At 51.7% G+C, this 24,092-nt stretch overlaps 2 protein-coding genes across 2 annotated transcripts; both read right to left on the reverse strand.

The window, feature by feature from the left end:
• Positions 1 to 2,862: 2,862 nt before the first annotated feature.
• On the reverse strand, positions 2,863 to 22,469 carry ZBTB21 (zinc finger and BTB domain containing 21). The gene is given in 3 exon segments (XM_025462051.3): positions 2,863 to 7,342; positions 7,344 to 10,296; positions 22,341 to 22,469. Coding segments are annotated over 2 exon segments (3,174 nt in total). The 5' UTR covers positions 10,284 to 10,296; positions 22,341 to 22,469; the 3' UTR covers positions 2,863 to 7,108.
• On the reverse strand, positions 11,482 to 22,213 carry LOC125754123 (translation initiation factor IF-2-like). Its single transcript, XM_049104634.1, has 2 exons — positions 21,449 to 22,213; positions 11,482 to 11,619 (listed from the first exon to the last, which is right to left on the reverse strand). The coding sequence occupies exons 1-2, from the start codon at positions 22,105 to 22,107 to the stop codon at positions 11,541 to 11,543; spliced, it is 738 nt and encodes a 245-aa protein (XP_048960591.1). The 5' UTR covers positions 22,108 to 22,213; the 3' UTR covers positions 11,482 to 11,540.
• Positions 22,470 to 24,092: the final 1,623 nt, after the last annotated feature.

A 24,092-nucleotide genomic window follows, 5' to 3' on the forward strand; every position in this document is an offset into this window, starting at 1 on the left:
TGGTGGTGTGGACGCACAGATTTGCCTGTATCCGATAGATCTAGAAGATTCAGGGATACATCCGGATGTCAGTGTGTGTGTGAATCTTCCCTGTAAGCCCGTCCACTGAAGGACCCGGCACATCCACACCTTGTATCAGATCCTGGTCTCCAAACAACATTCTCCACTTACAGGAACCAGCGTCCTTAGAGAAATGCCTGATTTGGGGGCTCTGGCAGGAAAAGGACAGGGTGAGTCTGGAACACTTGGGTGAGGAAGTAGGAAGATACTCCAGGCACGAGAGGGGGACGTATCACGGGTCAGAGAAGCCTGAAGCTCCCACTGGCTAGACCTGGGGTAACTGAGCACCGAAGCAACGGTGACTGATTGCAACCCCGTGAATAGACGAGGCATCCCAGGGTCCGCAGCACAGACACAGCGAACAAATTAATGGGAATAACAGACGTGTTCTTCTTCTTGCAGTGGAGAGCATGCAGGTAAGTGAAGAAGGTACGAAGGTATGAGGAAAATCGCCATTTGGCAACGATTGTAATAAGGAATTCAGGCAAAACCCATCAACAGATGCTAACATTAGTGGGTAAAAATTGAGATGAAAAACGAGATTCCATACAGCCTGAAAATATGTCCCCACAGAGTGTTTATTAGCTGCAGAGGGGGATCGCATAGTGGAGAAACGCACAGGAATGCTACCGAGAGCCCCCAGTGACAGGGCACGCGGGTACCGCACGCCTCGTGCACAACCAAGGGGCAAGGACATAGCTTCCGTGGTTTTCTGGTGCAGAAATGCATACCGGGGGGCTCCCTGGGAGGGAACACCAAGCCCCGGGTAAGGGGTGCTCTGCAAGACGACCAGTCCGTGATCCTCGAGAATGATCGAGGCTATGCACGTCGAGGAAACAGCGAGCAATACTCCAAACCCAGGGAGACGAGGGCTGGGTGACACGAGCGCAGGGGACAGTGAGACCCAGCGTGGGAGGGACACAGGCCTGCTGCTGCTTTACAAATACCTCCACACACCCGTGCAGCAAGTACTACCACCGCCTCCTAGTAGTAGTCATCAGCTGCTACTGTTCTCGGGTCGACAGGTGAGTGTATCCCGACAACCTGGCAGGCCGGGGCAGCTCAGGGGCAGTGTGGCCGGGCCCGTGACACTCACACAGCCCGCCACACACCGGAGCGATTACAGCGCCACCAGAGTACGGGGCGTTGACAAAGGGCAAGGGACGCGTCGATCTGAGGCCGGACGTTTGAGCGTTTCCGTCCTTTTTCTCGGTCTTCGTGGGATCCGTAGAAGAATGAAAATAGGCTCTGGGCGTGTGAGCAGCTGAGTGCGAATCTGGGGACGTATGCAGGGACACCCAGCGAGCGAGCGTCTTCTAGTACAGCTGAGAATAATTGGGCGCTGTCTGCAGCGTCTGGCAGGACTCCTCTATCAGACCTCGACCCGCCCTTCCCCTGCCCAGCGCGGCCCCAGCACACGGGCAGCTAAGACGGAAGGTGGCGAGGCCGCAGCTCTCGGGCGGCGATGCGTACACTCAGGCGCCTACGTTGAGCTGCAGCGAGATGCGGGGCAAAGGGGTCAGGAAACGTGTCCTGGAAATGACCGAACCCAAACGGGACCTCAGGCATTCCGTTGGGCAAAACGCAGGTGACACAGGTGCTGTGGGGACAATGCACTGACCGAGGGGCCCGACCCTGGAGGATGGGGCGGGCGGCCCATCGCGGACCCTACGGCAGGGCTGCGCCAGGTGTGACCGTGCTCCCGTGACAGCGTGCAGAGTGTCCCTCTCCAGACACGCACCCTGAAGGACTTCCCGCCACTCAACCGTCGCAGCTCACGGAGCTCAACGTGCTCGACAGAGCCGAGGCAGAGCCTCTGGCTGGGGAACACGTTGCACGGTGGCACCGTGGTTTGGCCACCACAGGCATTTACTGTCCGGAGCGTGTGCCCAAGACCGGGGAGGACGCCACAGGACCGCGACAGCCCCAGACCCCAAAGGGCCTGTAATCACTACGAAGAAAAGGCCACAGGAAACATTTTAAACAAAACAGCGTTTGGTGGCCATTTGGGTAGCAGAGCTAAAGCGGATTAAGACAAAAATTCGTAAGGATGCCTGGATGGCACAGCTGATTAAGCATCTGACGCTTGGTTTCCGCTCAGCTCCTGATCTTGGGGTCGTGAGATCGAGCCCCGCATTGGGCTGTACACTGGCTGCAGAGTCTGCCTGCGAGTCTTCCTCCCTCTTCCCCTGCCCCTCCCACTTGTGCTCTCAAATAAATAAATAAAACTTTAAAAAAATTATATCGTTTGTTCAGGGTCGGTGTGATCATGAAACTGCTGTCCGGAGGCCCCCAAGTCTGCTGTCCTCGGTCTTAGGGGATCTGGTGAGCAAGAGTGCCCGGGACGTGCTCCTTCCGTGCATGCCGTCAGCCTGCTGGTGGTCATCGGAGATGCCCGCGGCGTGGCTCCCCCTCTCGGGGGAAGCTGGAGTCCCGGAGGGAAGGGCCTGGTTCGGATGACCTGGGGGCCGTGAAGATTATGCAATGAAGCTAGATTATCAAGCACTATGCTGAGATGTCAATGTCTATGCACCCACCCCCACGATCCTTTCAAAGACTAACGTGAACGGTAAAGAAAAAGGTGGACAGGCAAACGTGATTGCTGATGTAAGGTTTTAATGAGCACGTAATTGTGGCGACCCCGGAACCTAGCTCTCCAAGCAGGCTGCGGGCCCTGGGGAAGCACCTGCTCTCAGGCGGCCACTCCCGTGACTCGCCCAGAAAGGCCCTCGTCTGTACTTTCAGAAATGTATATGCTACTAATCGTCATCAACGTCCCAAACAGACCAATGAGACCAGGACTCAAAACAAAATACAGTACAAATTTATTGACTCCAATCATTCTTAGTCAAGATTTAAGCAAAGGAAACAGACAACAGAATTGGATACAAATAAGCGATGGATTAACATTAGATAGAAATCCTATTTTACCGTGAGTTTTTCAGTTCCAAAAAGCTCATTCCTAAATAAAATTGAACAATGATTTAGTCCGCTAAGGCATCTGACAACAAAATATACACAATTTGCTTATAACCACTTTTGTTTCATAATAAGGGTTATTCAATGAAAACTTTGAAAGTATTGGATTAATGTCGATTAAGAAATTATCCCTTTTTGGAAATGAACATTAACCAAGTATAACTTTGTGGAGAATTTGAGAACAGCACTAATAAATGACTAGAGAGCACTCAATTGAGTTATTTTCAAGATTTACAGTAAAATACTTTGGTTCCCAAACATCGGTCTCTGAAAGGAATTCCTTTAAAAACCTGACACTAACCCATGCTTCCTCCTCTGGAACGTAAACACGAGCGTTCAGTCTCCCCCGAGCCGCGCGAGGAAGTGGGCCCCCCCCGCGAGGGGACACACGGGAGAAGCACTGAACAAGCACATTAACAATTATGGAAACATAAAACTTCTTAAAGTGCTAAAGCCACAAAAGAAAACCCTATTTTTAAAACTTAAAAAAAAAAAAAAAAGGCCAGTGTTAAAGAACTTATTAAATGTATTAGCATTATTTAAATAATGACGCTTTTCACAATTATTACAAAAAAAAACATCAAGGAGAGATCAGAAATGGGACAAAAAACAGACTTGTAATATTCCAATATGAATTAGTGCAATTTATAAAGAAACCGGCTATGCGTGACATCTAATTATTTTCATGGTAAGAAAATTCAGATACCTTTAATTCTGGATTCTGGTTGTACACACACGTCCGTACACACACACACACACACACACACACGGAGACAGAGGCCGACTGCAGGCCCGTGGCTCTTGTCTCTCCCGGCCCAGGGCCGGCCGATGGCTGGCCTGCAGAGGGAGATGCCCCCTGCCTGCAAGAAAGGGCTCGCTTTGCTCGGGTCTGACAGCTTCCACCCTCATCAGCGCCAATGGGTGCTGCATGTGGATAAGACTCCCACTGGTTAGTAAGGGCTGGAGCCTTTTTTTTTTTTTTTTTTTTTAAAGGCTGTTAACGATCCCCTCCGAAACAGAAAACCGAGAACCACACACGTGCCCCCGGCAAATGCAAAACCACATCATGGTCGAACTCGTGGTTGTGTATTTTGATAAAACAGGAAATGCACACTAGCCGTAACTGGTTTTAAAGGTGAATATTCTGCTAAGTTGAAATATTACTATAAAAGAAAATGCACACTATCTGCAACCTCCATTGCCTACCTTGATAAAAAGGCGTTTTAGGGCGTTCCTCTTTCCCTCTCCCACATCGAGAAAATGATTCGAGAGCAAGTTCTCAGATTAACAAAGAATATATTAAAACATCTTAACATTCTTTCCACAACTGCATTAAAAAAAAAAAGGCATCCTGAATCCTTACAAAGAATACTGAGCTTTCTATATTTTCAAACATTAATTCTCCTCAGAAAAAAAACATTTTTAAGAATACCTTTACCAGCTGGAGTCCTAACAACGAAAAGACCAACCTGTCCCACAGACTGCTTGTCCGCTGTCTGAGATTCATTCTTAAACGAAGCGATTCACGAGTCTTTCGTTATTTTACTTCCTAACATTTAAAATAGTCACAGGAGTTTGGAAGCGTATTTTATTTTTCTGACCACCAAAATAAACTCTCTCAGCCTGACGCTTTGAAGGTAACAGTATAAAAAGTAATAGAAAAACCAGAACTGCATTATAAATGTTTTTGGTTCAAAATTTTATTCGAAATCTTATGTTCCTTGCCTAGACAAAAATGTGAACGAGACAAAACACTGGCAATTTTCAAAGTCTAACAGATACGCTGAGCCTATATTTAGATCAAAAATATTTTTATTTTTTTTTTACTGATTAACATCATTAAAAAATCTTCAAAAACGTAGCATAAAGGTTCAAGTCCTGGGATACTGAATTTACAATGCCAAGGTAAGGTGTGGCGTGGAATTACCGCACACACTCTAACAGCCAGAAGCAAGGATTACTCTGAGGGAGACTGTCTTTCAAGGAAGCGACAGCTGCCAAGGTGTTCAGAGTAAGAAACAGCACATTATACAGGGAATTAATTCAATGAGCAATATATCCACGCTGATGTTTCAGGTAACATCGTACGCCTTAGTTCTACCTTTAAAATGCATAGATTTCTTCAAGAAAATATAAAGATGGCCAATAACTGGTTACTGCAACTTCATTTTATTTTCCTTTCTGCATCAGATTTAAGTAAGAACAAAAACAGGAAGGGACCACTCAAATGTTTTGGGACTTGTGATAGTTTTCAAATGGAAAAATAAAAGGCAAAATTTCACATGCAGTTTCTGTAATCCACAAAGCCAATTAGTATTTTACGAAAATGCTTGTGTTTCAATAAAAAGTTAGCATGTCTTTCCTATCACTGGCACGGAATGTAGGTGACGAGATCGATGAGCACCGAGCTCTTTTCTGCTGCAGCGGTACACACTTAAGTACTCAGCAAATTATTTCTCAGTCACAGTAATTTTCTTTTTTATTTGAGAGAATAGCTTGTAAAAAAAAAAAAAAATCAACAAAGTTGGGAATCTTCATCCATAGCACTACCTTAAAAGGATTCTGTAGTTTCAACCGTTATTTCCACTTGTTCATACCTAACCCCTCGTTTGCACAAGTGAAATAGAAGTTTTCCCTTTAGAAACACCCGCTGAGCTTCGGGTGACACCTACAAAAGCCTTTTAATTATAACTTATACAAAATAGAAAGAAAGAAAAAAAAAGAGGCAGCCCAAACCCCATGGGCCAAAATAGGTAGCAAAAATGAACTCTGGACCCTTGATAGTGCTTTAATACAGGTTTTTGAAACGTTAAAGCAGTGACTTAAAGCAGAATGATTGCACTAAGGACATTTTACCACAATAAACTCCAACAGATTCTAACAGAAACAGAGGCAGGAAATGGTACGCTGCGAATACTGTTCTTGAGGGCGCGTGGGGACCGCGGCGCGATGTTTTTCCCCTGCTTCCCATCCTGGGAAGTCCACGCCAACCCGGGACTTACAGCGGCTGTACTGACCGGGAGCGTGGGACCTGGGTACCTAAGTGTCTGTCCCAACCTTACTTGTTCCACTAATGCTGCTAAATTCAAAACGAGGGAGTGCCTTATGCCACCTTTGTGTCCTGTCCCAAATGCACTCGGATCTCCCACCGGTGACAGCATAAATCGGAGGAGACCAAACGCGTCCAGTCCTTCCAACGGTGGGGAGGGCTGGGACCTGAGGCACGCGTGCACAGCACAGCAGTTTCGATTACGATGCCTGTCGCCACGGAAACTTTTGTAAATGGGCTCGGAGGCCTTCCAGAAACCCTCACGTTATTTCCCAAATCTTCCATCATTAATTATATTAAATGACCCAAGAGCAAGCTTTTGTTATTTTATAAAAATCTAAGTATTACTATTGCTGATTTAAATTTCTCACAATTTTCATACAAAAAAATTTCTACAAGACCACAAAATACCAAATATTTATTGTTATCAAGTGTCAGGATAACTTATTAAAGTTGAGGCTTATCATTGTTTTATTGCTAAAGTATCCTAAGATCTAACTCAATGTTGCAAACTACTCCACTTCCTCTGGGTACGCTGTGGACTTCAGAACGTGGCCGAGATTGAACTAGAACTTAGGTGTCTGATGTAATCAAAAGAAATACTTGAAGAGTATTTCACTGATTGCAAATCAGTATATTAAAAAACAAAAAGAAAAACAAAACAAAAAAACCCCAAAACAAACCAAAACCCAAAACCACCTCTGGGTAAAGATTATACTGACACCGTGGAATGAGGAACCATGCAAACAACCAAAATCGGTCCAATTTCAACATGAATGAAGTCAAATCATCCTAGGACTGTAGGCCCAAAGCACAACCAATTTTAGGTTTCCTAAGCTGAGTGAGGACATTACTAATTAGTATCAATTTACCTCAAGCTCCTATTCAAGCGGAACAATCTCCAACCTTTATTATTCTCTTTGAAAAAATATTTTGTTTCTTATGGACGTTTCACAACTGAGGCTGAACTCTGGAGACCACCTCCCCTTCTGTGGCGGGTGAAGAGGGACGGTCGGTCTCTCAGTTGTGGCTCTGTTCGTGACTCCAAAGGCTGAAGGCTGTCTTGAATGTCCTGTGGCACAGTTTGCACATGAACTGTCTCTTAAATGTGATTGCAGAGAGCGGGGGTGCATGGTAAAAAAGCGTGTCGGATTCCTGGGGTACAAAGAGCTTCTCCGTGGAGGGAGCAGGGTGCTCGGCCAACCCGGTGGGGCTGTCAGGCTCCAGGGGCTGGATCTTGGGCAGCGGCGGGGGCTGGGGGCAGCGGGGGCGGGGACGGAGAGTTTGTGGGTGCGGGGCAGGCCTCTGAGTCTTTATGCGCCGGCTCCTCCGTAGCCTGAGACATGTGGGACTGGAAGTGACTCCAGAGGCGGAAGTTGGTGCGGAAAGCTTTGTTGCACACGTGGCAGATGAAAGGTTTCACGGAGCACAGGAGCTCCTGGTGCCGCTCCAGCTGCTTGTGCGCCGTGAACGTCTTGCCACATTTCTCGCAGGGCCACAGGCTGCTGTCCTTGCTGGAGCCTGCCTCCTTGGGGGCGGCGCGGGCCTCGGGCGCCTCTTCCTCGGCCTCCTCCGCGGGCTCCTCCTTGACGTGGATCTTCAGCTGCTTAGAGAGGCTCAGGTCTTCGGGCAGACAGGAGGAATCTTCCGAGTCAAAGTTCACGTGCTCCGAACAGTCGCTGAACGCGGTGTCATCTTTCGCAGTGACCGCGTGGTTGGCTTTGCCAGGCTCAGGCTGGGCCTGGGGCCGGGAGGCGGCCGCCACGTCACCGTTGTGGTCCAGGACGGGGAGGGAGAAGTTCTCAGCCGGCGCCATGGTGTTCTGATTGTGGACTTCCACCTGGTGCCGCCAGATGCTGAAGGAGGACTTGAAGGTGCGCATGCAATCCAGACACGTCAGCTTCTTGTACTCACACTTACTCTCGTGCTCCTGCTTGAGCTCCGGCGAGAAAAACCTAAGGCTGCAGTAGGGGCAAACGGTTGCGTTCCTGCATAAGCGCTCGTGGTTTCCTTGCTCTAGAAGAGAAGAGAGCTTAGCATTACAGAGGCGGCACTGGTAAACCTCCTTGTTCTCTACCGGACTCTCGAGAGCGACATGCTCTTTGGGCTTGGCGGCTCTATGGACGCCAATGGGCTTTTCTCCCGGGTGCATTTTTATGTGCTGCTTGAACTGCGAGAGAAAGCGATAGGCTTTTCCACAATAAGTACAAATGTATGCTCCTTTGGCTCGCGACCGCAAGTTCCTCTTGATGGCCTGGGCCTGGGAGCTACTCTGCCCCTGGAACCCAGGCTTGCTGCGCCGCAGCTTAATGATCAGGGCCTTCTTAATCTCTCTCTCTCGCACTATGTCAATCAGCTTTCTTTGGAATTTCTCATCCAAAACGGCATGTGAACTAGAGGCCGGTGACGGGTTCTTCACGATGCCGTGCTGGGTCTGACAGTGTGTCCACACTTTGAAGTTTGTGTGAAACCGCTTGTGACAGATGTCGCAAGCGTAGGGCTTCTCGGGGTTATGGTACATGTTAACGTGCCGGTGAAGACCTGCTGTCGATCTAAAGATCTTAAGGCAATGTTTGCATTTAAATTTTTTGTTTGGTCTTGTTCCCTCCAACTCACCAAATTCATCTTTATTCAAGTCAGAATCGGGAAACTCGCCGTCGGGGAGCGGGGGGCTCGGGCCCCCCTGGAAGCTCTCTGCGGACACTGGGGACCCGGGCTCGTCCTCCCTCACCTTCTTCAGCGGCGGCCTGCGGTCTGTCCGGAGCCTCCGTTTGGCCGGGAGCCGGCTCGCGTCTTTCTGGTCGTCTTCGGTTTTCAAGGGGAGGTCCCTGGTGGCGGCCGCCGGGTCCCCCACGGTGACACGGATGATGTCGGAGGGGTCGGCCAGGGGGCTGCGGGGCTCCGTCTTGATGCGAACCTCGGTCACGGCCGGCTCCCCCTCCCTCTCTGTGGACTGTGAGGCACTGAAGGATCTCAGGCGGTGCGGCTGGGGTGCAGGGCTCCGCTCCTCGGGGGCCGCCTTCTCCCCGCAATCCTTTACAGGTGCCTTCTGAGCCACAGCGCAGAACACGGCCCCCGGCACGTCGCTCGCCGCCGAAGGGGGCCCCGGGGACGGCTTCAGATCTATTGAGGGCGAGTAGACAGGCACCTGGCTGTCCATGGACAGCGACCGTCTGAGCAGGCTCTTGACGAGCGGGCCGCTCCTGTCGATGCCCGGCTTCCCGGAGCCAGAGCCGCTGGACGGGACCACCAGCCCCAGCTTCGAGTAGTACAGCAAGTTCCTGTCCTCACCCGGCCCGCCGCCTCGGTGAGTTTCCTTCAGCACGTAGGGGGTCTCCGTCGAGCCTCCGAGGGACAGGACCGGGGGCCGGGGTCTCTTCAAAGCCAGCTCTATGGCTTTGCCTTTGGGGAGCTGGCTGCTCAGACCCGCTTTCTCGTCCATCGGCTCTCTGTCCTGCGGAGGCTTGGAAGGCGGCGGCGCGCTCCTTTTCACCAAACTGCTTCGGGAAGGGTCATCCAGAGGCCCAGAGTGCTCCAGAGGCTTGGCATAGCCCACTGAACCATCTTTCGGCCAACTCTTGTCAGCTAGTGGCAGACTGTGGAGCGGCTCGGCTGCTTTGGGGACATGGGGCTTACTGGTGCTGGTCTTGGCCGCGGCGCTAGGTGAGGGCCGGGAAGTATGGCTTAGGTCGGGTTGATTCTGACTCACAGTTTTTCCCTGTGCTTCGTTTCTACTTTGACAAACAATGACGCTTCTCTTCTGAGAACTGCTTTCATCATCTTCTATGAATATTTTTTTTCTGTTGGGACACGTTGGAAAGGGGGCCTGAGGTGTTTTAGAGACGATGTTAGTCAGGAAGGAAATCCCAAGGCTGTAGCCCAGTTCTTGCACAGCAGCGAGACTGCTCTTCTCGACAAATAAAGAAGAAGAGTAAATGTAGTTCAAAACGTTATCAAAAGCATCGGGTTCACAAAAGTCAAGCTGAAAGACAGTCTGTGACTCATTCTCCTTGTTTGTGAATAAACTCTGGAAGTATTCACTGCTGGCGGCCAAGACATTTTTATGAGCTCGAAACTTCTGGTCTCCAACAATCAGAAGCACGTCACACAGCTGTCCTTTGAGGCGCTCCTCATTGAGCGCACTCAGCAAAGAGATGGCATGTGCCGGGTTGATGTAATGCAGCAGCCCCTCCATCGCGAGGGCTTACCTGAAAGACAAAGCGTACGATTGTTACGAAAGGTGTGGTGAAAAGCTCTCCACGGGACGGAGCACTCCTCAAGGGCAGGGAACACTCGCTGCCATTTCTCGGGTGCCAGTCCTGAGCAGACCATAGGCAGACACGAGCTCTGTGGGCGAACAATCTTATTTGAACAACATGGCAAACAGCAGCCAGCCGGTCCCGGGGCTCTTGGAGAGCACCGGTCCCCACCGCAGTGGAGGGGGTTCTCAGGACCGAAGACTGTGACCCAGGTATTCTCACAGCAGCAGAGAGCCGCTGGAACTCAGCAGCTGTGCAGAAGAGCATGATTTGAAACAAAAGGTTTGCTATCTAGGGTTCTTATCCGTTTGATGCTTGGTTCTATCTCTCTTGGTTCAGAGAGGAAGCATGAAGAATCGAAGCTCCTGAGTCTGTAATTCTGAAAGGAAGTCAATCTTATCACTGGACATACTTATCCACAACGTGAACTGTTACCACTGGGTTGCAAAGAGGGTGTGTGTGTTGTGTGTGTGTGGGGGGGGGGGAGGGAGTGTCTCACTAGACCTTTAAAAAATAGGGAAGAATCTGGAAAGAGAAAAATTTCACTGATCACTACTGTGTCACAGTGTTTAGCGAAAGTTAGAAAGCTCAACAACAGAAGAGCTTGGTTTCTTTCTTATGCTAACCACCTTATAATCTCCTGAATACTATTTTCTTACCAAATCATGTTTTCAACAATAGCACAGAGGAAACTGTGTCCCGATCTAAACTCACTTATTACTAACGGTAAATTAAGGGGTTTGCATTGAGATCTCACTGCGATTCTGTTCCAATCTGAGGTTGAGATGTGAAGGCCTGGTGGCCGGGTGCAGGCTCTGGCAGAGACCCCAGGGTGAGAGGCTGCTTCCCGTCCTGGCCCAGTGCCGCGGCCCTCGCCTGAAATGGGTGGGATGACTGCGCCTCCCTTCTGCGGTTGTTGCAAGGGCTGGACGAGCCAGCATCTCATACCCGGCAAACGTGTAATTCAGTATCAAAGAAAAGGGTCCATATTAATGCCATCCATGCTCTCAGTGAGGAGAAAGCCACTTCACACAGAGACAACGCTGGACGCTTCAAAGCTGACCCTTCCCTGGGGCTTCCATTACTGTAACACCTCATCCCTTTAAAACAGTTACAACATTTAGGGGCACCTGGGTGGCTCAGTTGATTTAAGCGTCCGACTCTTGATTTCGGCTCAGGTCATGATCTCAGGGTCATGGGTTCCTGTCAGGTTCCGCACAGGGTGGGAGCCTGCTTGAGATTCTCTCTCTCTTCCTCTGCCTCTCCCTCCCTCTAGAAAAATAATAAAACAGTTATGACGTTTATTTTTGAATGGATTCAAACTAACTAAGACTATCGGTGACAGTTTTATCTTTCTCTAGAGGGCAGGTTGTAAATGCACTCAACCTGATACCCAGGACATTGGCAAGTTCTCCTCTGGTTTCAAAGTATCAGCCTCTGCTGGTCAACCAGCAGGCGGGCTCTTCAGAACAGCCCACAAAGGAGGGTTTGCTAGGCCACCAACCTGGAATAATCAAGCACGGTACACAAACTTCTTTCCTATTATTGATTCCCCGCTACGGTGCCGATTCAATTTAATGGGCTCAAAAAAAAAAAAAAAAAAAAAAAAAAAAACACAATTTAATGGGCTCAGAGACATGACTGCTTCCAGGGATGACGCCCCAAGCACATGCCCCGAGGTTCTGCTCATTGCTGCCCAGTCATTTCATATCAGTGGCAAATTTTAATTCCTCTCAGTTGCTTAATAGAGACTTTTCCCCTTCCTTTTCTGTAAGCCATTTTAATTTTCCCCTTAATCCTACTACATCTCAACAATCATGCATTTATTTATGCACCCTCTTGCCATCTTTCACAAAGATCAGCAGAGAAAGAAATGACTTGTTATGCCACATTTATAACTCAGCTGTGTACTGAACACTGTTTTTAGTGCTAATAATTTTGAGAAACCTAGTTCAGATGTTGCCACAGGGAAAAGCGACAGATGCAAAATTAAAAGCATGGACAAGTATTTTTAAAAGGGTTTCTGACAATCAACTTAGTGGTTTGAAACTAGCAATTAAAATCATAAACTGGGGCAGCCCGGGTGGCTCAGTGGTTTAGCGCCACCTTCAGCCCGGGGCGTGATCCTGGAGACCCAGGATCAAGTCCACGTCGGGCTCCCTGCATGGTCTCTGCCTCTCTCTCTGTGTCTCTCATGAATAAATAAAAATTTTTTTAAAAATCATAAACCAACTAGGACAGAGTAGAAAACGTCAAAATGGGCAGCCCGGGTGGCTCAGCAGTTTAGCACTGCCTTCAGCCCAGGGCGTGATCCTGGAGTGCCAGGATCAAGTCTCACGTCGGGCTCCCTGCACTGAGCCTGCTTCTCCCTCTGCCTGTGTCTCTGCCTCCCTCTCCGTGTGTCTCTCATGAATAAATAAATAAATCTTAAAAAAAGAAAAGTCAGAATGCCTCAAACACAGGAAGGCTGAGACCTCGTGAAACATCAGTCTCAGTTACATGCGCACACGTCCATGCGCATGAGCACGCACGATGCACTCCTTCCTGCGACCCAGGGTCAGCACAGCACACGTCCACATGTGTGAGCATGCACAATGCACTCGTCCTGGAGTCTGGGTCAAGATGGTGAAAGTCAGTGCTGTAGGCTAGTCAACCTCTGAGGCTCAGTTTCTGTCGCTGGAAGACAGGGACCACAGCAGCTACCACACGATGCCACCAGAGACTTTAAGTGAGAACACAGAAATTGCTGCCATTTACTGAGCACCTATGACACACTACAAACTGTACCAGAATTTCACAAGTCACTCATTCCTTCACTCATTCAACAAACTGCCACTTGAGAAGGTCTGAAGAAGGCAAGGAGCCCTGCAAGCAGAGGGAGGAGCCCAAGTCACAGCAGGGCTGGAGCAGGGAGCTGCGGGGGAGATGGGGGGAGACGACAGGGGAAGAGGCAGGAGACGCCGAACCGCAGGAGCTTTCCACCAGAAGCGGAATGGACGGTCAGATTCATTCTGTCTCCGAAGGATCACTCTGGCTATGCTGCCGAGGATGGCCCTAGGAGGCAGGGAAGGTGGAAGCCGGGAGGCCAGCTGGGCCTACAGCAATGATCCGGGTGAGACATGATGAGAGGCAATGGTGCCTGGACCAAGGTGGTAGTGGGGGTTAAGGTAGTTACTGGGATTTCTAATGGGCTGGCCAGAGGGGACAGGAAGGGGAGGAGTTAAAGAGAGCTCCAAGAATTGTGCGAGCCGCTGGAAGGACAGAAACATTGGTTTAGATTTTTTTCAGGAATTCGATTCTGTGTGCAGACACCTACCCATTAACATGCCCTTCACGGGCATCTCTTCTTGCTTCATTCTCCCTACAACCTTTCCTGTGTTTCCTGGGATCACGTCCCAAATAAACAGCTACTCTGAATCCTAGGCTCAGGATCTGCTCTTGGGGGAATCCAAGGCACCAGGCACCGGGAAGCACAGGTGTGGGCTATCGGACTGTGTGAGGACCAAACCAAGTGAGAATCTCCGAGTCCCTGGACATGAAGCAAGGCGACTGCACACCGTCTGCACCTTACTGCTGTATACCAAAAACATGGTTCAGAAAAGCTTCCTTCTTTTGCGGTCTTCAAATTACCACGCTCCCTGCTTTTCTTCCAAGTCACCACTTCTACCCCCAGGCTCCTATACTCTTTGAATGAAGACATTTGGGAATTAGGAAAAATAAGTCACTCAGAGATGAGTTGTAAGAGATATAGTCACTGTCCCTGAAAACTGCTTAAATGCTACTCATTTGGCTAGGCCCTCCATTTAGTCATCAGCGAGACTACCTATGTGAAAAGTGGGCACGCATACCAAATTCCTGACACACGGGTGTGGGCGATGCTAGGGAATCACCGGTTCCACTCACTCCAGCGCCAACTGGACACCTAGTGACAGTTACTGTTTGAGGGCTTCCTAGACCACATACTACCATCAACACTTTTACACCTTGACTAAGTATTTACAGCAACCCTAGCAGGCAGGTAGCATGATTATTTTAGGGATGAGAAACCCAGGCACAGAGAGTCAAGTAACCTGCTCAAGGTCCCACAAACAGCGGCACAGCAGGATTCACACTGGAGGCTGCAGCACCAGAGGCCACACTCTCTAACCCTCACGCCACGCTTTCTCCAGCCTCCTCCTCTAATCCACACAGAGATATCTGAGCTGGGTGCTGTCCACAAGCCTGTTTTACAGACAAGGAGATGGAGGCGACTGGGAGGGTGCGCACCGGTGAGTGACTGGTAGTGAGATGGCGGTGGGACAAGCTGGGAGGTGGCTCCCGGGTACACAGAGGATGGAAGCTTGCCAAGCAGGGGCCTGGCTTACAGCTCTCAGAGACTCGTACAGTGAGAATAGGACAGGTTGGTCAGCACATGCCAGAGTATGGAGTCCCGGATGGGACATGTGCAGAGGGACAAGTGCAGCGCAGGTGATGGCATCAGGTGTGGCTCCGAGGCAGTTCAGGGTAGGCTTTCTACAGAAGACGCGGCCTGAACAAGCAGGAGTCAGGAAGGAATGGTGAAGGGCATTCCAAGGGGAGGGGCAGGGTCCAACAGCACAGAGCGGAGGAGTAGCTGGCTGGAGCACAGACTGGTTGGCTGGAGCACAGGGTGCACGAGGGGAGGGCAGGCCATGGGGCTGCAGGGAGGGCGGACACCAGGAGGGCCCGGAGGGCTGAGCTAAGGCCACCCCAAGACCCTCAGAGGAGATGGACCTCCTCTGTCCTCTTGGGCAGCCCGGGACAAAGTCTGGAGACATCCGGAGTGACAGGAAAGCGAGCGCAAGGTATGCAGGCTCCTCACCCTTCTCCGCCTGAAGCCCTTGCTTTTACCTTTTTCATTATTAAAACTCAAAAACCCTGGGCCCTTTCTTGGTCTGGCTGCAAACAACTAACGTTTTGGAGTTTTGTGTTTTAAGGACGGTAGGTGTATTTACTGAGTTTAACAACTTAACTAAAAAATATAAAATGTTCCATTAAAGATGCAGGCCCTTGGGCAGCCCGGGTGGCTCAGCGGTTTAGCGCCCGCCTTCAGCCCAGGGCATGATCCTGGGGACCCGGGATCGAGTCCCGCGTCGGGCTCCCTGCGTGGAGCCTGCTTCTCCCTCTGCCTGTGTCTCTGCCTCTGTGTATGTGTGTGTCTGTCATGAATGAATAAAGAAAATCTTAAAAAAATAAAAGAAATAAAAAGAAAAGATGCAGGCCCAAAGAGGGGTGGAAATCACAACCACCGCATTTCACAAGCTAATTCAGCAGAACCCTTGGGGCGGCGGGGTGTGCGGACTCAACGCCCAGGCCCTTTGCTTTTTCTGCTCCTCAGCCCTCAGGTAAGGCCGACCCTGTGGCCCAGTGTACCTCCTCCTCCACAAATCCGCTGGCTCATCAAACTCCAACTTCTCATGAATGTTTCAATGGTGAATGACCAGGAGCTCTGACCTACAGAAGACAGCGCATCACAAATTGCAAAGCCCTTACATGTAAATGCACACTGCCACCGAGTCCACCCCCCACTCCTTTTCCCCTGCTCGTCTCCACCTGACTCATCACTGCAGAGTTCCTGCTATCACTGTAGTCATAGTGAAAAGCCTTGGCGCTCTTAAAAGGAAAGTGGGTGAAATGTGGACCGAAGAGTCATTTACGATGGACAGAAAGAGCTGAGCGGAAACCCCCTGGGAAAGCCAGACTCTGAAACAGGGCTGGCGAGCTATGGCTTGGATCCTTGCACATGCAAATCTTCCAGAACTCTGCCTGAATTGTTCCTATTTCATGTTGTTTCCTGGAATTTCAAAATGAGAATCTTTACAGTTAACAGTTCATGGAACTCACAGCTCCATGGAAAAGACCTTCAAATCAATATTTGTCTCCAGTCCTGGCTCTGTCCCCTATCAGGTACGTGACCTGCTAAAGGTCACTCGGCCTCTCTGAGTGGTAGTGCCCGTCCCTGTTAAATGGGGCTAGCCCTACCTACCGATCGGACCTTTATGAAGAACAAAGGCGCAGGCTGTCCGCCAGGTCCTCGTGTATGTAGTGCTTCGTATATGGCAAGCACACGTTTTATGTCCTTGCGGCCTTCCTCTCCTCAATGTTTATAGTTCCGGATGCTATAAATCCTAAGAGAGGCTGGTGACGGGAGAGGAGTGAGCTGGCCGGCTGCCTGTTGTCCAGTGGCACACATTCCCGTGACAGGGCAGAGACACATAAAACCTCAATAGGATGAAGATACAAACGATGCTATGAGAATACTGATTTCAGGAAGCAGTGAATTTGACTGGGCAATGGGAGGCTGGATGAGCGCACCGTGGGGACCTCAGGGAGGACTTGGGACTCCCCGCTCACTGGACTATTTACAACAGCGAAGGCTCCAATCTTCACATTTCTACTGCACAGAGTCTTCAGACCCACATCTGATTGTGCCAGGACTTAAAAACTCCCGAAGGCTTGCCCTGGCCTCAAGTTCCAATTCCCCAGCATGGCTACAAAGCCCTTCACAACTGAACCACAGAAAATTATTGTATACCCACAGCTCAAATTCCTCAGGTACCAAATGCCAAGAGAAGCAGGGATCCGTGTCTTACAGAAACCAATTCCAGGCAAATTTCCTCTTTACAAAAATATTACATCAAGGAGTTAAGATTTTTAAGGGGAGCGGAGGGAAGGCAGACAATTCTGGAATACAGAGCATTCTGGTGACATGCACAGAAGAAAGCAAAGCATGGCTAAGCACTAGGCTAAAAGGGCCCCAGCGGGTGAATGGGGGGCCCAGAGAGGGAGATGGGAGGGACCAAGATAACCTTAGGGCCTCTCTGGTTCTGGAGACTGACAGTCGGGTGGTGTCAGAGCTAAGGTACATTATACACCAAACCTGCTCCAAGACTAGCCCCTGGTACCACTTGCATAGGAAAGTGTCTTTACAACCAAAACATCAACCTGAAACTGAACTCGGCCCACGCGACCCTTTGGAATGTTGGGGACTGCTCACATAGTCCCAATCACGCCACCAGAAAAAAGAACACGTCAGGAAGCAAACAGCCAGTCAGGAAAACAAAGCACCTACATGTGACTTTGGAGCGTAAGCATACATGCAGCTCAGCCCCAATCCCTCACGTCTGGACGGAGGCCGGACTCCCCACTTGATTTTACTATGCAAAGGAGACAAGAAGTGCTGAGTTGGCTTTTCACTCACTTGGTGACAATGCAGATATGCAGAAATTGTCTAAAGCTTCTCAGATTTCAAAGCTAGCTTTCCTCAGCGCATCCTTCCGGGGCAGGAGGGGCAGGAGTGTCCGCCCCTCCCGAAGGTCCCATCTCACCCAGGGTTTCAGTCTCTCACACTTCGGGGCGTGCCCCTCACGTGCACGGGGATTAGCAGCGCGGCCTCTCTAGTCCTGCTCTGGAGTCCTGCTGGAGGAGGCCTGGGTTTGGCTGGGGAAGAAGCACCCCGTCCCAGGAGTCTGATGAGCGGCTCTCCCCAGGCGAACGGGCAGGCACACAACCAAAGCCACGCAGACCACAAACTTTCTCCCCGGAAGATGGGCCTGGAAATGCAGTGGGCCAGTGCCCACCACACCGATTCCTGCCAGTTACCTTGGTTTCCGTACTTCCCGGCCCAATTCTTTAGCTCTTCCTTAAACCTCGGGAGCAGCCCTGGGTCTTTACAATAAATTCCTTGTTCTAGTCAAGCTAGCCTGTTTCTGGTCTCATTATTAAAGGACCCTAACTGATACATTTCCAAGTGTTACTCATTCTTCCTGCCCGGCTCTCCAAGTCCATCCTTTACAATCCTGCTGCTAGATGGGGCTTCCTAAAACAAAGCTTCAAACACTCACTGGACATACACACTAGGGAATACTATTATGATTTAAACTTCTTTATTGAGCTCATTATGTGCAAGGCATGGTTAGACACACCTGAAATGCAGGGGTGCCCAACACAGACAAAGCCCTCAAATTCTAGTGGGGTAAATCAGATAATGAACAAGGAAACAAGTGAAAAAGGTAGCTTCAGATCACGCTATAATGGAAATAAACAGGGTGCTATAACCGGGTGGAGGAACTAGGGAGTTTGAAATGCCTCAATTTGACATTTTAGCTGAGCGAAAAGAAATAATAAAATAATGAAAACATGGTTCTCGGGGCACCTGGGTGGCTCAGTGGTTGAGCTGCTGCCTTTGATCCCAGCGTCCGTCCTGGGATGGTCCTGGGATGGGGTCCTGGGATGGAGTCCCGCGTAGGCCTCCCCGCAGGGAGCCTGCTTCTCCCTCTGCCTGTGTCTCTGCCCCTCTCTGTGTCTCTCATGAGTAAATAAAGTCTTTAAAAAAAAAAGAAAAAAAGAACACATGGTTCTCCCTTGCATTAAATGTATAATTTTAAAAACACAGACTCTGTGGCTCTGTGAATCTGGTGACAAACTACTTTTTAAATTTACTTTCCCTTTGTTATTCCCTTGTGATAACTTCCTGCTTCAGATGCTGTGTCTCTGGGACATAACCCGAGCGTCCCACTTCTCCCACCACCAGACTTTGAACGTCTAAGATCTCATCTACCCTTCCCCAGCACTCTCTCCTGGATGCTGATCATCTTTCAAAGCTCAGCTCAAATCCAATTCCTCTGTTAAGCCTGCTGCCATGGGCTGGACTGTGACCCCCTCCTGGGGGCTCCACCACACACTGAAGCCCTGACCCCACCCATGCACCTCAGAATGCAAGCATATTTAGCGGCGTCTGGGTAGCTAAGCCAGTGAAGCGACTGCCTTCGACTCAGGTCATGATCTTAGGGTCCTGGGATTCAGCCCGGTGTCAGGCTCCCTGCTCAGCAGAGTCTGCATCTCCCTCTCCCTCTGCACCTCCCTCCTGCTCCTGTTCACTCTCTCGCTCTATCTCAAATAAATAAAATCTTGGGGCGGGGGGTGGGGGGTAAAAAAAAAAAGGACACAAGCATATTTAGACAGTCTTTAAAGAGATCAAGTTTTAATGAGGGCTTTAACGTGGGCCCTAATCCAATCTGACTGGTGTCCCTACAGCGGGAGGAGATAAGGACACACACACAGAGGGACATGCACATGAAGACAGAAAAGACAGTTGCCTACACACCAAGGAAGGAGGCCTCAGGAGAAATCAACCCTTCCACACCCTGATCCTGGGCTTCCAGGCTCCAGAACTGTGAGAAAATACATCCCTGTTTAGCCCCCCCGCCCCCCGCCCCGTCCGTGGTGCTTTGTTTTGGCAGCCCTTAGCTAACCAACACACTTTCCTTAGCTACTTCAATTCATAATGAGGAAAAGCACCTTTCAACTCCTGTGTCACAGAGTGCGATCATTCACATAACGGGTATACGGTGCCAGATATCGTTAGTTGTGTGTCTTCTCGACAGAACTGTGAGCTGTTTAAGGATGAAAAATCTATTTAATGTGTTTTGACACTTTTCACAATGTCCAACATGGTTATCTTGCACGACAATAAGTATTTGTTGATTCTTCTGTACTCTGGTAACCCAATTTAACTCAGGAGTGGAAATTGTGCCTTTCACTTGTTTTCCTAAAGTAAAGCTGGTTCCATCACTGCCTTTTGGAATACTAATTGATCTTCCTATTACTTCCTAGATAAAATCCAAACTCTCCAGACTGAACACTTCTGGTCATAATTTATCTTTCTGCCCTCTCTGGACACTCCTTGCCATCTACCCTACAAACCTGTACACCCCATGCCCACCACCTAACTAACATACCTTTCTTACCCTCCCTTGGCCAACTTTGTCAGCCAGATCCAGCTCAAATGTCACTGTATCTGCAAAGCTCTAGTTACTGTGCCCCCAGCCAATGGCTCGGTCCGATCTGAACTAGCACAACACCCCATCTACCTGTCTGTAGTAACAGCACAAGTATTCTGAGTGACCTGCTTTTCTACTTCCCTCACAAGAGACCATAAAAGGAAGACCGCTTATTTCCGTCTGTGTATCCCCAATGCTTAGCACAGGCCTGGAAATATCTGCTGGGTAAAGAGAAATCGTCACACCCAAGGTCCAAGACCTGCACCTGCTCACCCTGCTCCAACATCTGTCTCAAGAGCTTAGCATGTGGCAGCTGCGCTTTCTGGAGGAGCTCTTGGGGCTCAGCTACGGGGACGCGGACTCCCAAGTCCGTACCTCTGCTCAGACTTCTCCCGGGGACCGCAGGTGCCTGCTCAACACTACCGGCACAGCATACTCCGCATGCCCAGGACAGCACTTGCGGCCCACTTCCCTCGCCCCTACTCCACATCTGCTTGTCCTCACACATTCCTTATTTGGTTAGGTGTGCTGCCAACCAGCAGCTCTCCCAACCCGGAAACCTCTTTCCTCTCTAGCCCATCACCACAACCTGGCAAGCCTCGCTTGTAAACAGCCCTAGAATCAGCTCTTCTCATCCCTGTTGGCTGTGGGGACAGCTGTCCCTTCAGGGATCTGCTCACCCAGAGACTCCCAATAACTCCTCTTTGTTTACACACCGGGGGGGGGGGGGGGGGAAATCCTCTGCCATAAAACCCTGGTAACTAAGTTCCTTGAAGACTGGGGTTCTCTCCTTTCACCCCACATTCAATAAACAGCGTTGAATGAATGAATTGAACAGAATGTTCTTTTTTTTTTTTTTTTTTTTACGCAAACCTACCTCCTGAATTTCTACTTTCTTCTTTAACACCGGCATTTAGGAATACTTAAATTTAAAAGGAATGACAATGAGACATTAGAGGTGGAAAGTGGGGGGGGGGGCAGTTTACTCCAAGCGTCAGAAGGGAGAGGGGATTTAAGAGTTACTGCCGACAAGAAACCCCAAACCGACGAACCCACTTGGTCCTCTTGAGCAAGGTGCACAGAGCATAACGCAGGCTCCTTGGGGATGACTCAGGTCACGGTGATGAACAATCACTGGTCTATGCTGTAATACGCTGATGCCCCCATGCCAGAGGTGGGAGCGGCGGGGGGGGGGGGGGGACAGCTCCCGCACTAAAAGGACCCCAGGATGCAGCACTGTATGGGGTCTGGGGGACGCCTGCCGGCAGCCCCGAGAGAGCCAGCCTCTGCAAACACCCCACCTCCAAGCGTGCTGCTGAAGCGCACGGTCCACGCGCACGCAGCCCGGGGCTTGCAGGGAGGGCATGGCCCCCGGGTGCAGCGCTAGTGCCGCGGGCTCCCCTGCGCTGGGATCCTTCACAGGACGCTGCTCAACTCCTTCGCCATCCGCAGAACGGACCTCGGCGGCCCCGGCCAGCGGGGGTCCCTGCGGGAGCGCCCAGGGCCGCTGCTCCCGCCCCGCCCCGTCCCCCTGCGCCTCCGGCCGCGGAATCCCGGCAAGGAGCCCTCTGCAGCCCCGAGGCCTGCGGCCAGCGCCGGGAGCCCCGGGAGCGCCGGGGGCGCCGGGAGCCGGGTCCTGCAGGGGTCCTGGAGGGGCAGGGGCGCGCCCCGGGCTCCACGCGTCCGGCAGCGGGCCGGCCAGGGAGGCGGGCTGGGGCGGCCCCCGAGCGGGACCGACGGGCCGCGGGGCGCAGGCCGCTGCAGGTGCGGGGCCCCCCGCGCGGGCACCCGACGGGCGCACGCGCCCTCGGCCGGAAGGCGTCCCAACCGCTGGGCGCAGGTGCGCGCGCCGAGGCCGGGCACGTCCGGCCCAGGGGGGCACCTGGCCGCGCGAGGAAGAGCCGCCGGGGGCCGAGCATGCGCACTGGCGAGGGCGAGGCCAAGTGCGGGCAAGGAGCATGCGCAGTGTGAAGGCACAAGCGGCTACGTGGGAGCCCGGGGCATGCTCGGTGAGCGCCGGGACCCCGCGCACGCGCAGAAGCGCCCGGAGCCCGCAACCCGCTGGTGGAGAGAAAAAAGAGGAGAGAAATCACCTCAGAGTTACGTCAGGAAAGGCCGCGCTCGGCGAGGAGGCTGTGGCCTCCCACGGGGCCCCGCAGTTCTCCCGGGGCGAGGGGCGTGACAGTTACTCACCGGTCTCCAGCCCCGAGGCAGACGCCGGGCCCCTTTCCGCTCACACTCGGCTCGCGCGCGCCGCAGCCGCCGCTGCCGCTGTGATTCCATCCATCTTGAATTTGACGTCATCCCACACCAGGGATGAGGTCATCGCAGGCAGCGCTCGTCACGTGCGCGGCGCTGTGATTGGGCGCCGGGCGCCGGGGGGCGGGGCGAGGGAGGCGCGCCGCGCCCGGGGGGCGGGCGGGGGCGGGGCTGCGGGGAGCGCGGCGGCCGCCCGCGCCCTTCCGCGCCCCGCGCGCCCCCGGCCGGCCCGAGGCGGGGCTCCGGCTGCCGGCGGGCGGCGCGGCTCGTGCGGAGCGGACCTGGCGCGCGCACCTGTGCTCCCGCCGCGGGGCCGAGCCTCGGGATGGGGCTCGCGGCCTCGCGCGCTCTGCACCCCGGCCTCCTCCGGTGGCCCCGGGTCCCTAACTTGGCTGCCGCGATGGCCCGCGGGCTGCCGGAGCTCCTGCACGGCCCGCGCCAGCCCTCTGCACCCTGCGGGCCGGCCCGGGACGCCGCTGGGCGTGTGCCCGGAGCCAGGGCGCTGCAGGGGCGCCAGGTCGCCCCCTAAAGCGAGGGTTTTAGGACACGCCCTGGCACAGGCGGCGGGAGAAGCAGGCGCCCTGCAGGGAGCCCCATGAGGGTCTCCATCCCCGACCCCCAGGACCACGACCTGAGCGCACTGCAGACGCTCAACCGCTGAGCCACCCCAGGCGTCCCTAAGTTCAGGGTTTGAAGCCGTGGTTGATACTTTCCGAATGCCCTTATTAATTTTTGTAGTGTGATCTTAAAAAAAGAAAAAAATTAAAAAAAAAAAAAAAAAAGGTTTTATTCTTAACCAGTGTCTACACCCAACCGGGAGCTGGAACTCAGAGCCCTGAGGTGGAGTCACAGGCTCTGCAGACTGAGCCAGCCAGGTGGCCCCTAATGGAATCTTTTAAACCTGAGTTGATGCACATGACCCCGGTTAAGAGAATTGATGAAATGTTTGGGGAGTGTGTGTGTGTGTGTGTGTGTCTGTCTGTCTGTTTGATCGCTTGATTTTTTTTTTTTTAAAGATTGTATTTATTTATTCATGAGAGACACAGGCAGAGGGAGAAGCAGGCTCCATGCAGGGAGCCCGATGTGGGACGCGATCCTGGGACTCCAGGGTCACGCCCTGGGCGGAAGGCAGGAAGGCGCTCAAACCTTGAGCCCCCCCCCCCGGGCATCCCTGGGGAGTGTGTTTAACAAATAATCTTGCAATAGATTTAGGGTGTCTGGGTGGCTCAGGTCATGGTCCTGGGGTCTGCGATGGAGCCCCATGTCAGGCTCTCTGCTCAGGGGAGAACCTGCTTCTCCCTCTCCCTTGGCTACTCCCCCTGCTTGTGCTCACTCGCTGTCTCTCTTTCTCTGTCAAATAAAGAAATAAAATCTTAAAAAAAAAAAAATCTTGGGCAGCCTGGGTGGCTTAGTGGCTTAGTGCAGCCTTCAGCCCAGCTGGGGATCCTGAAGACCCGGGATCCTGTCCCACATCGGGCTCCCTGCATGGAGCCTGCTTCTCCCTCTGCCTGTGTCTCTCATGAATAAATAAATACAATCTTTTAAAAAAAAATTGCATTAGATTGATAAGAATTGACTTGTTCCAATATAACAGCCCTACTGCCAGTAGTTTTCATTTCACTAATTTTAGGAGGACTCCTAATCTCCAAGAAAGAATCTCACACCTGAAAATTTCCTTCTACCCCT

The sequence above is a fragment of the Canis lupus genome, chromosome 31 (genome assembly GCF_003254725.2).
Source record: "Canis lupus dingo isolate Sandy chromosome 31, ASM325472v2, whole genome shotgun sequence".
In the NCBI taxonomy this organism is placed as follows: domain Eukaryota; kingdom Metazoa; phylum Chordata; class Mammalia; order Carnivora; family Canidae; genus Canis; species Canis lupus.

What these genes read in the sequence shown, in the direction of transcription:
- LOC125754123 (XM_049104634.1), bottom strand. Translation starts at nt 22,107, where the DNA reads ATGCTCCTTGCCCGCACTTGGCCTCGCCCTCGCCAGTGCGCATGCTCG. An exon ending in CTTCAGCAGCACGCTTGGAG is followed by an intron (nt 11,620 to 21,448) that starts GTGGGGTGTTTG and finishes TTATTTTTCTAG; the next exon opens with AGGGAGGGAGAGGCAGAGGA.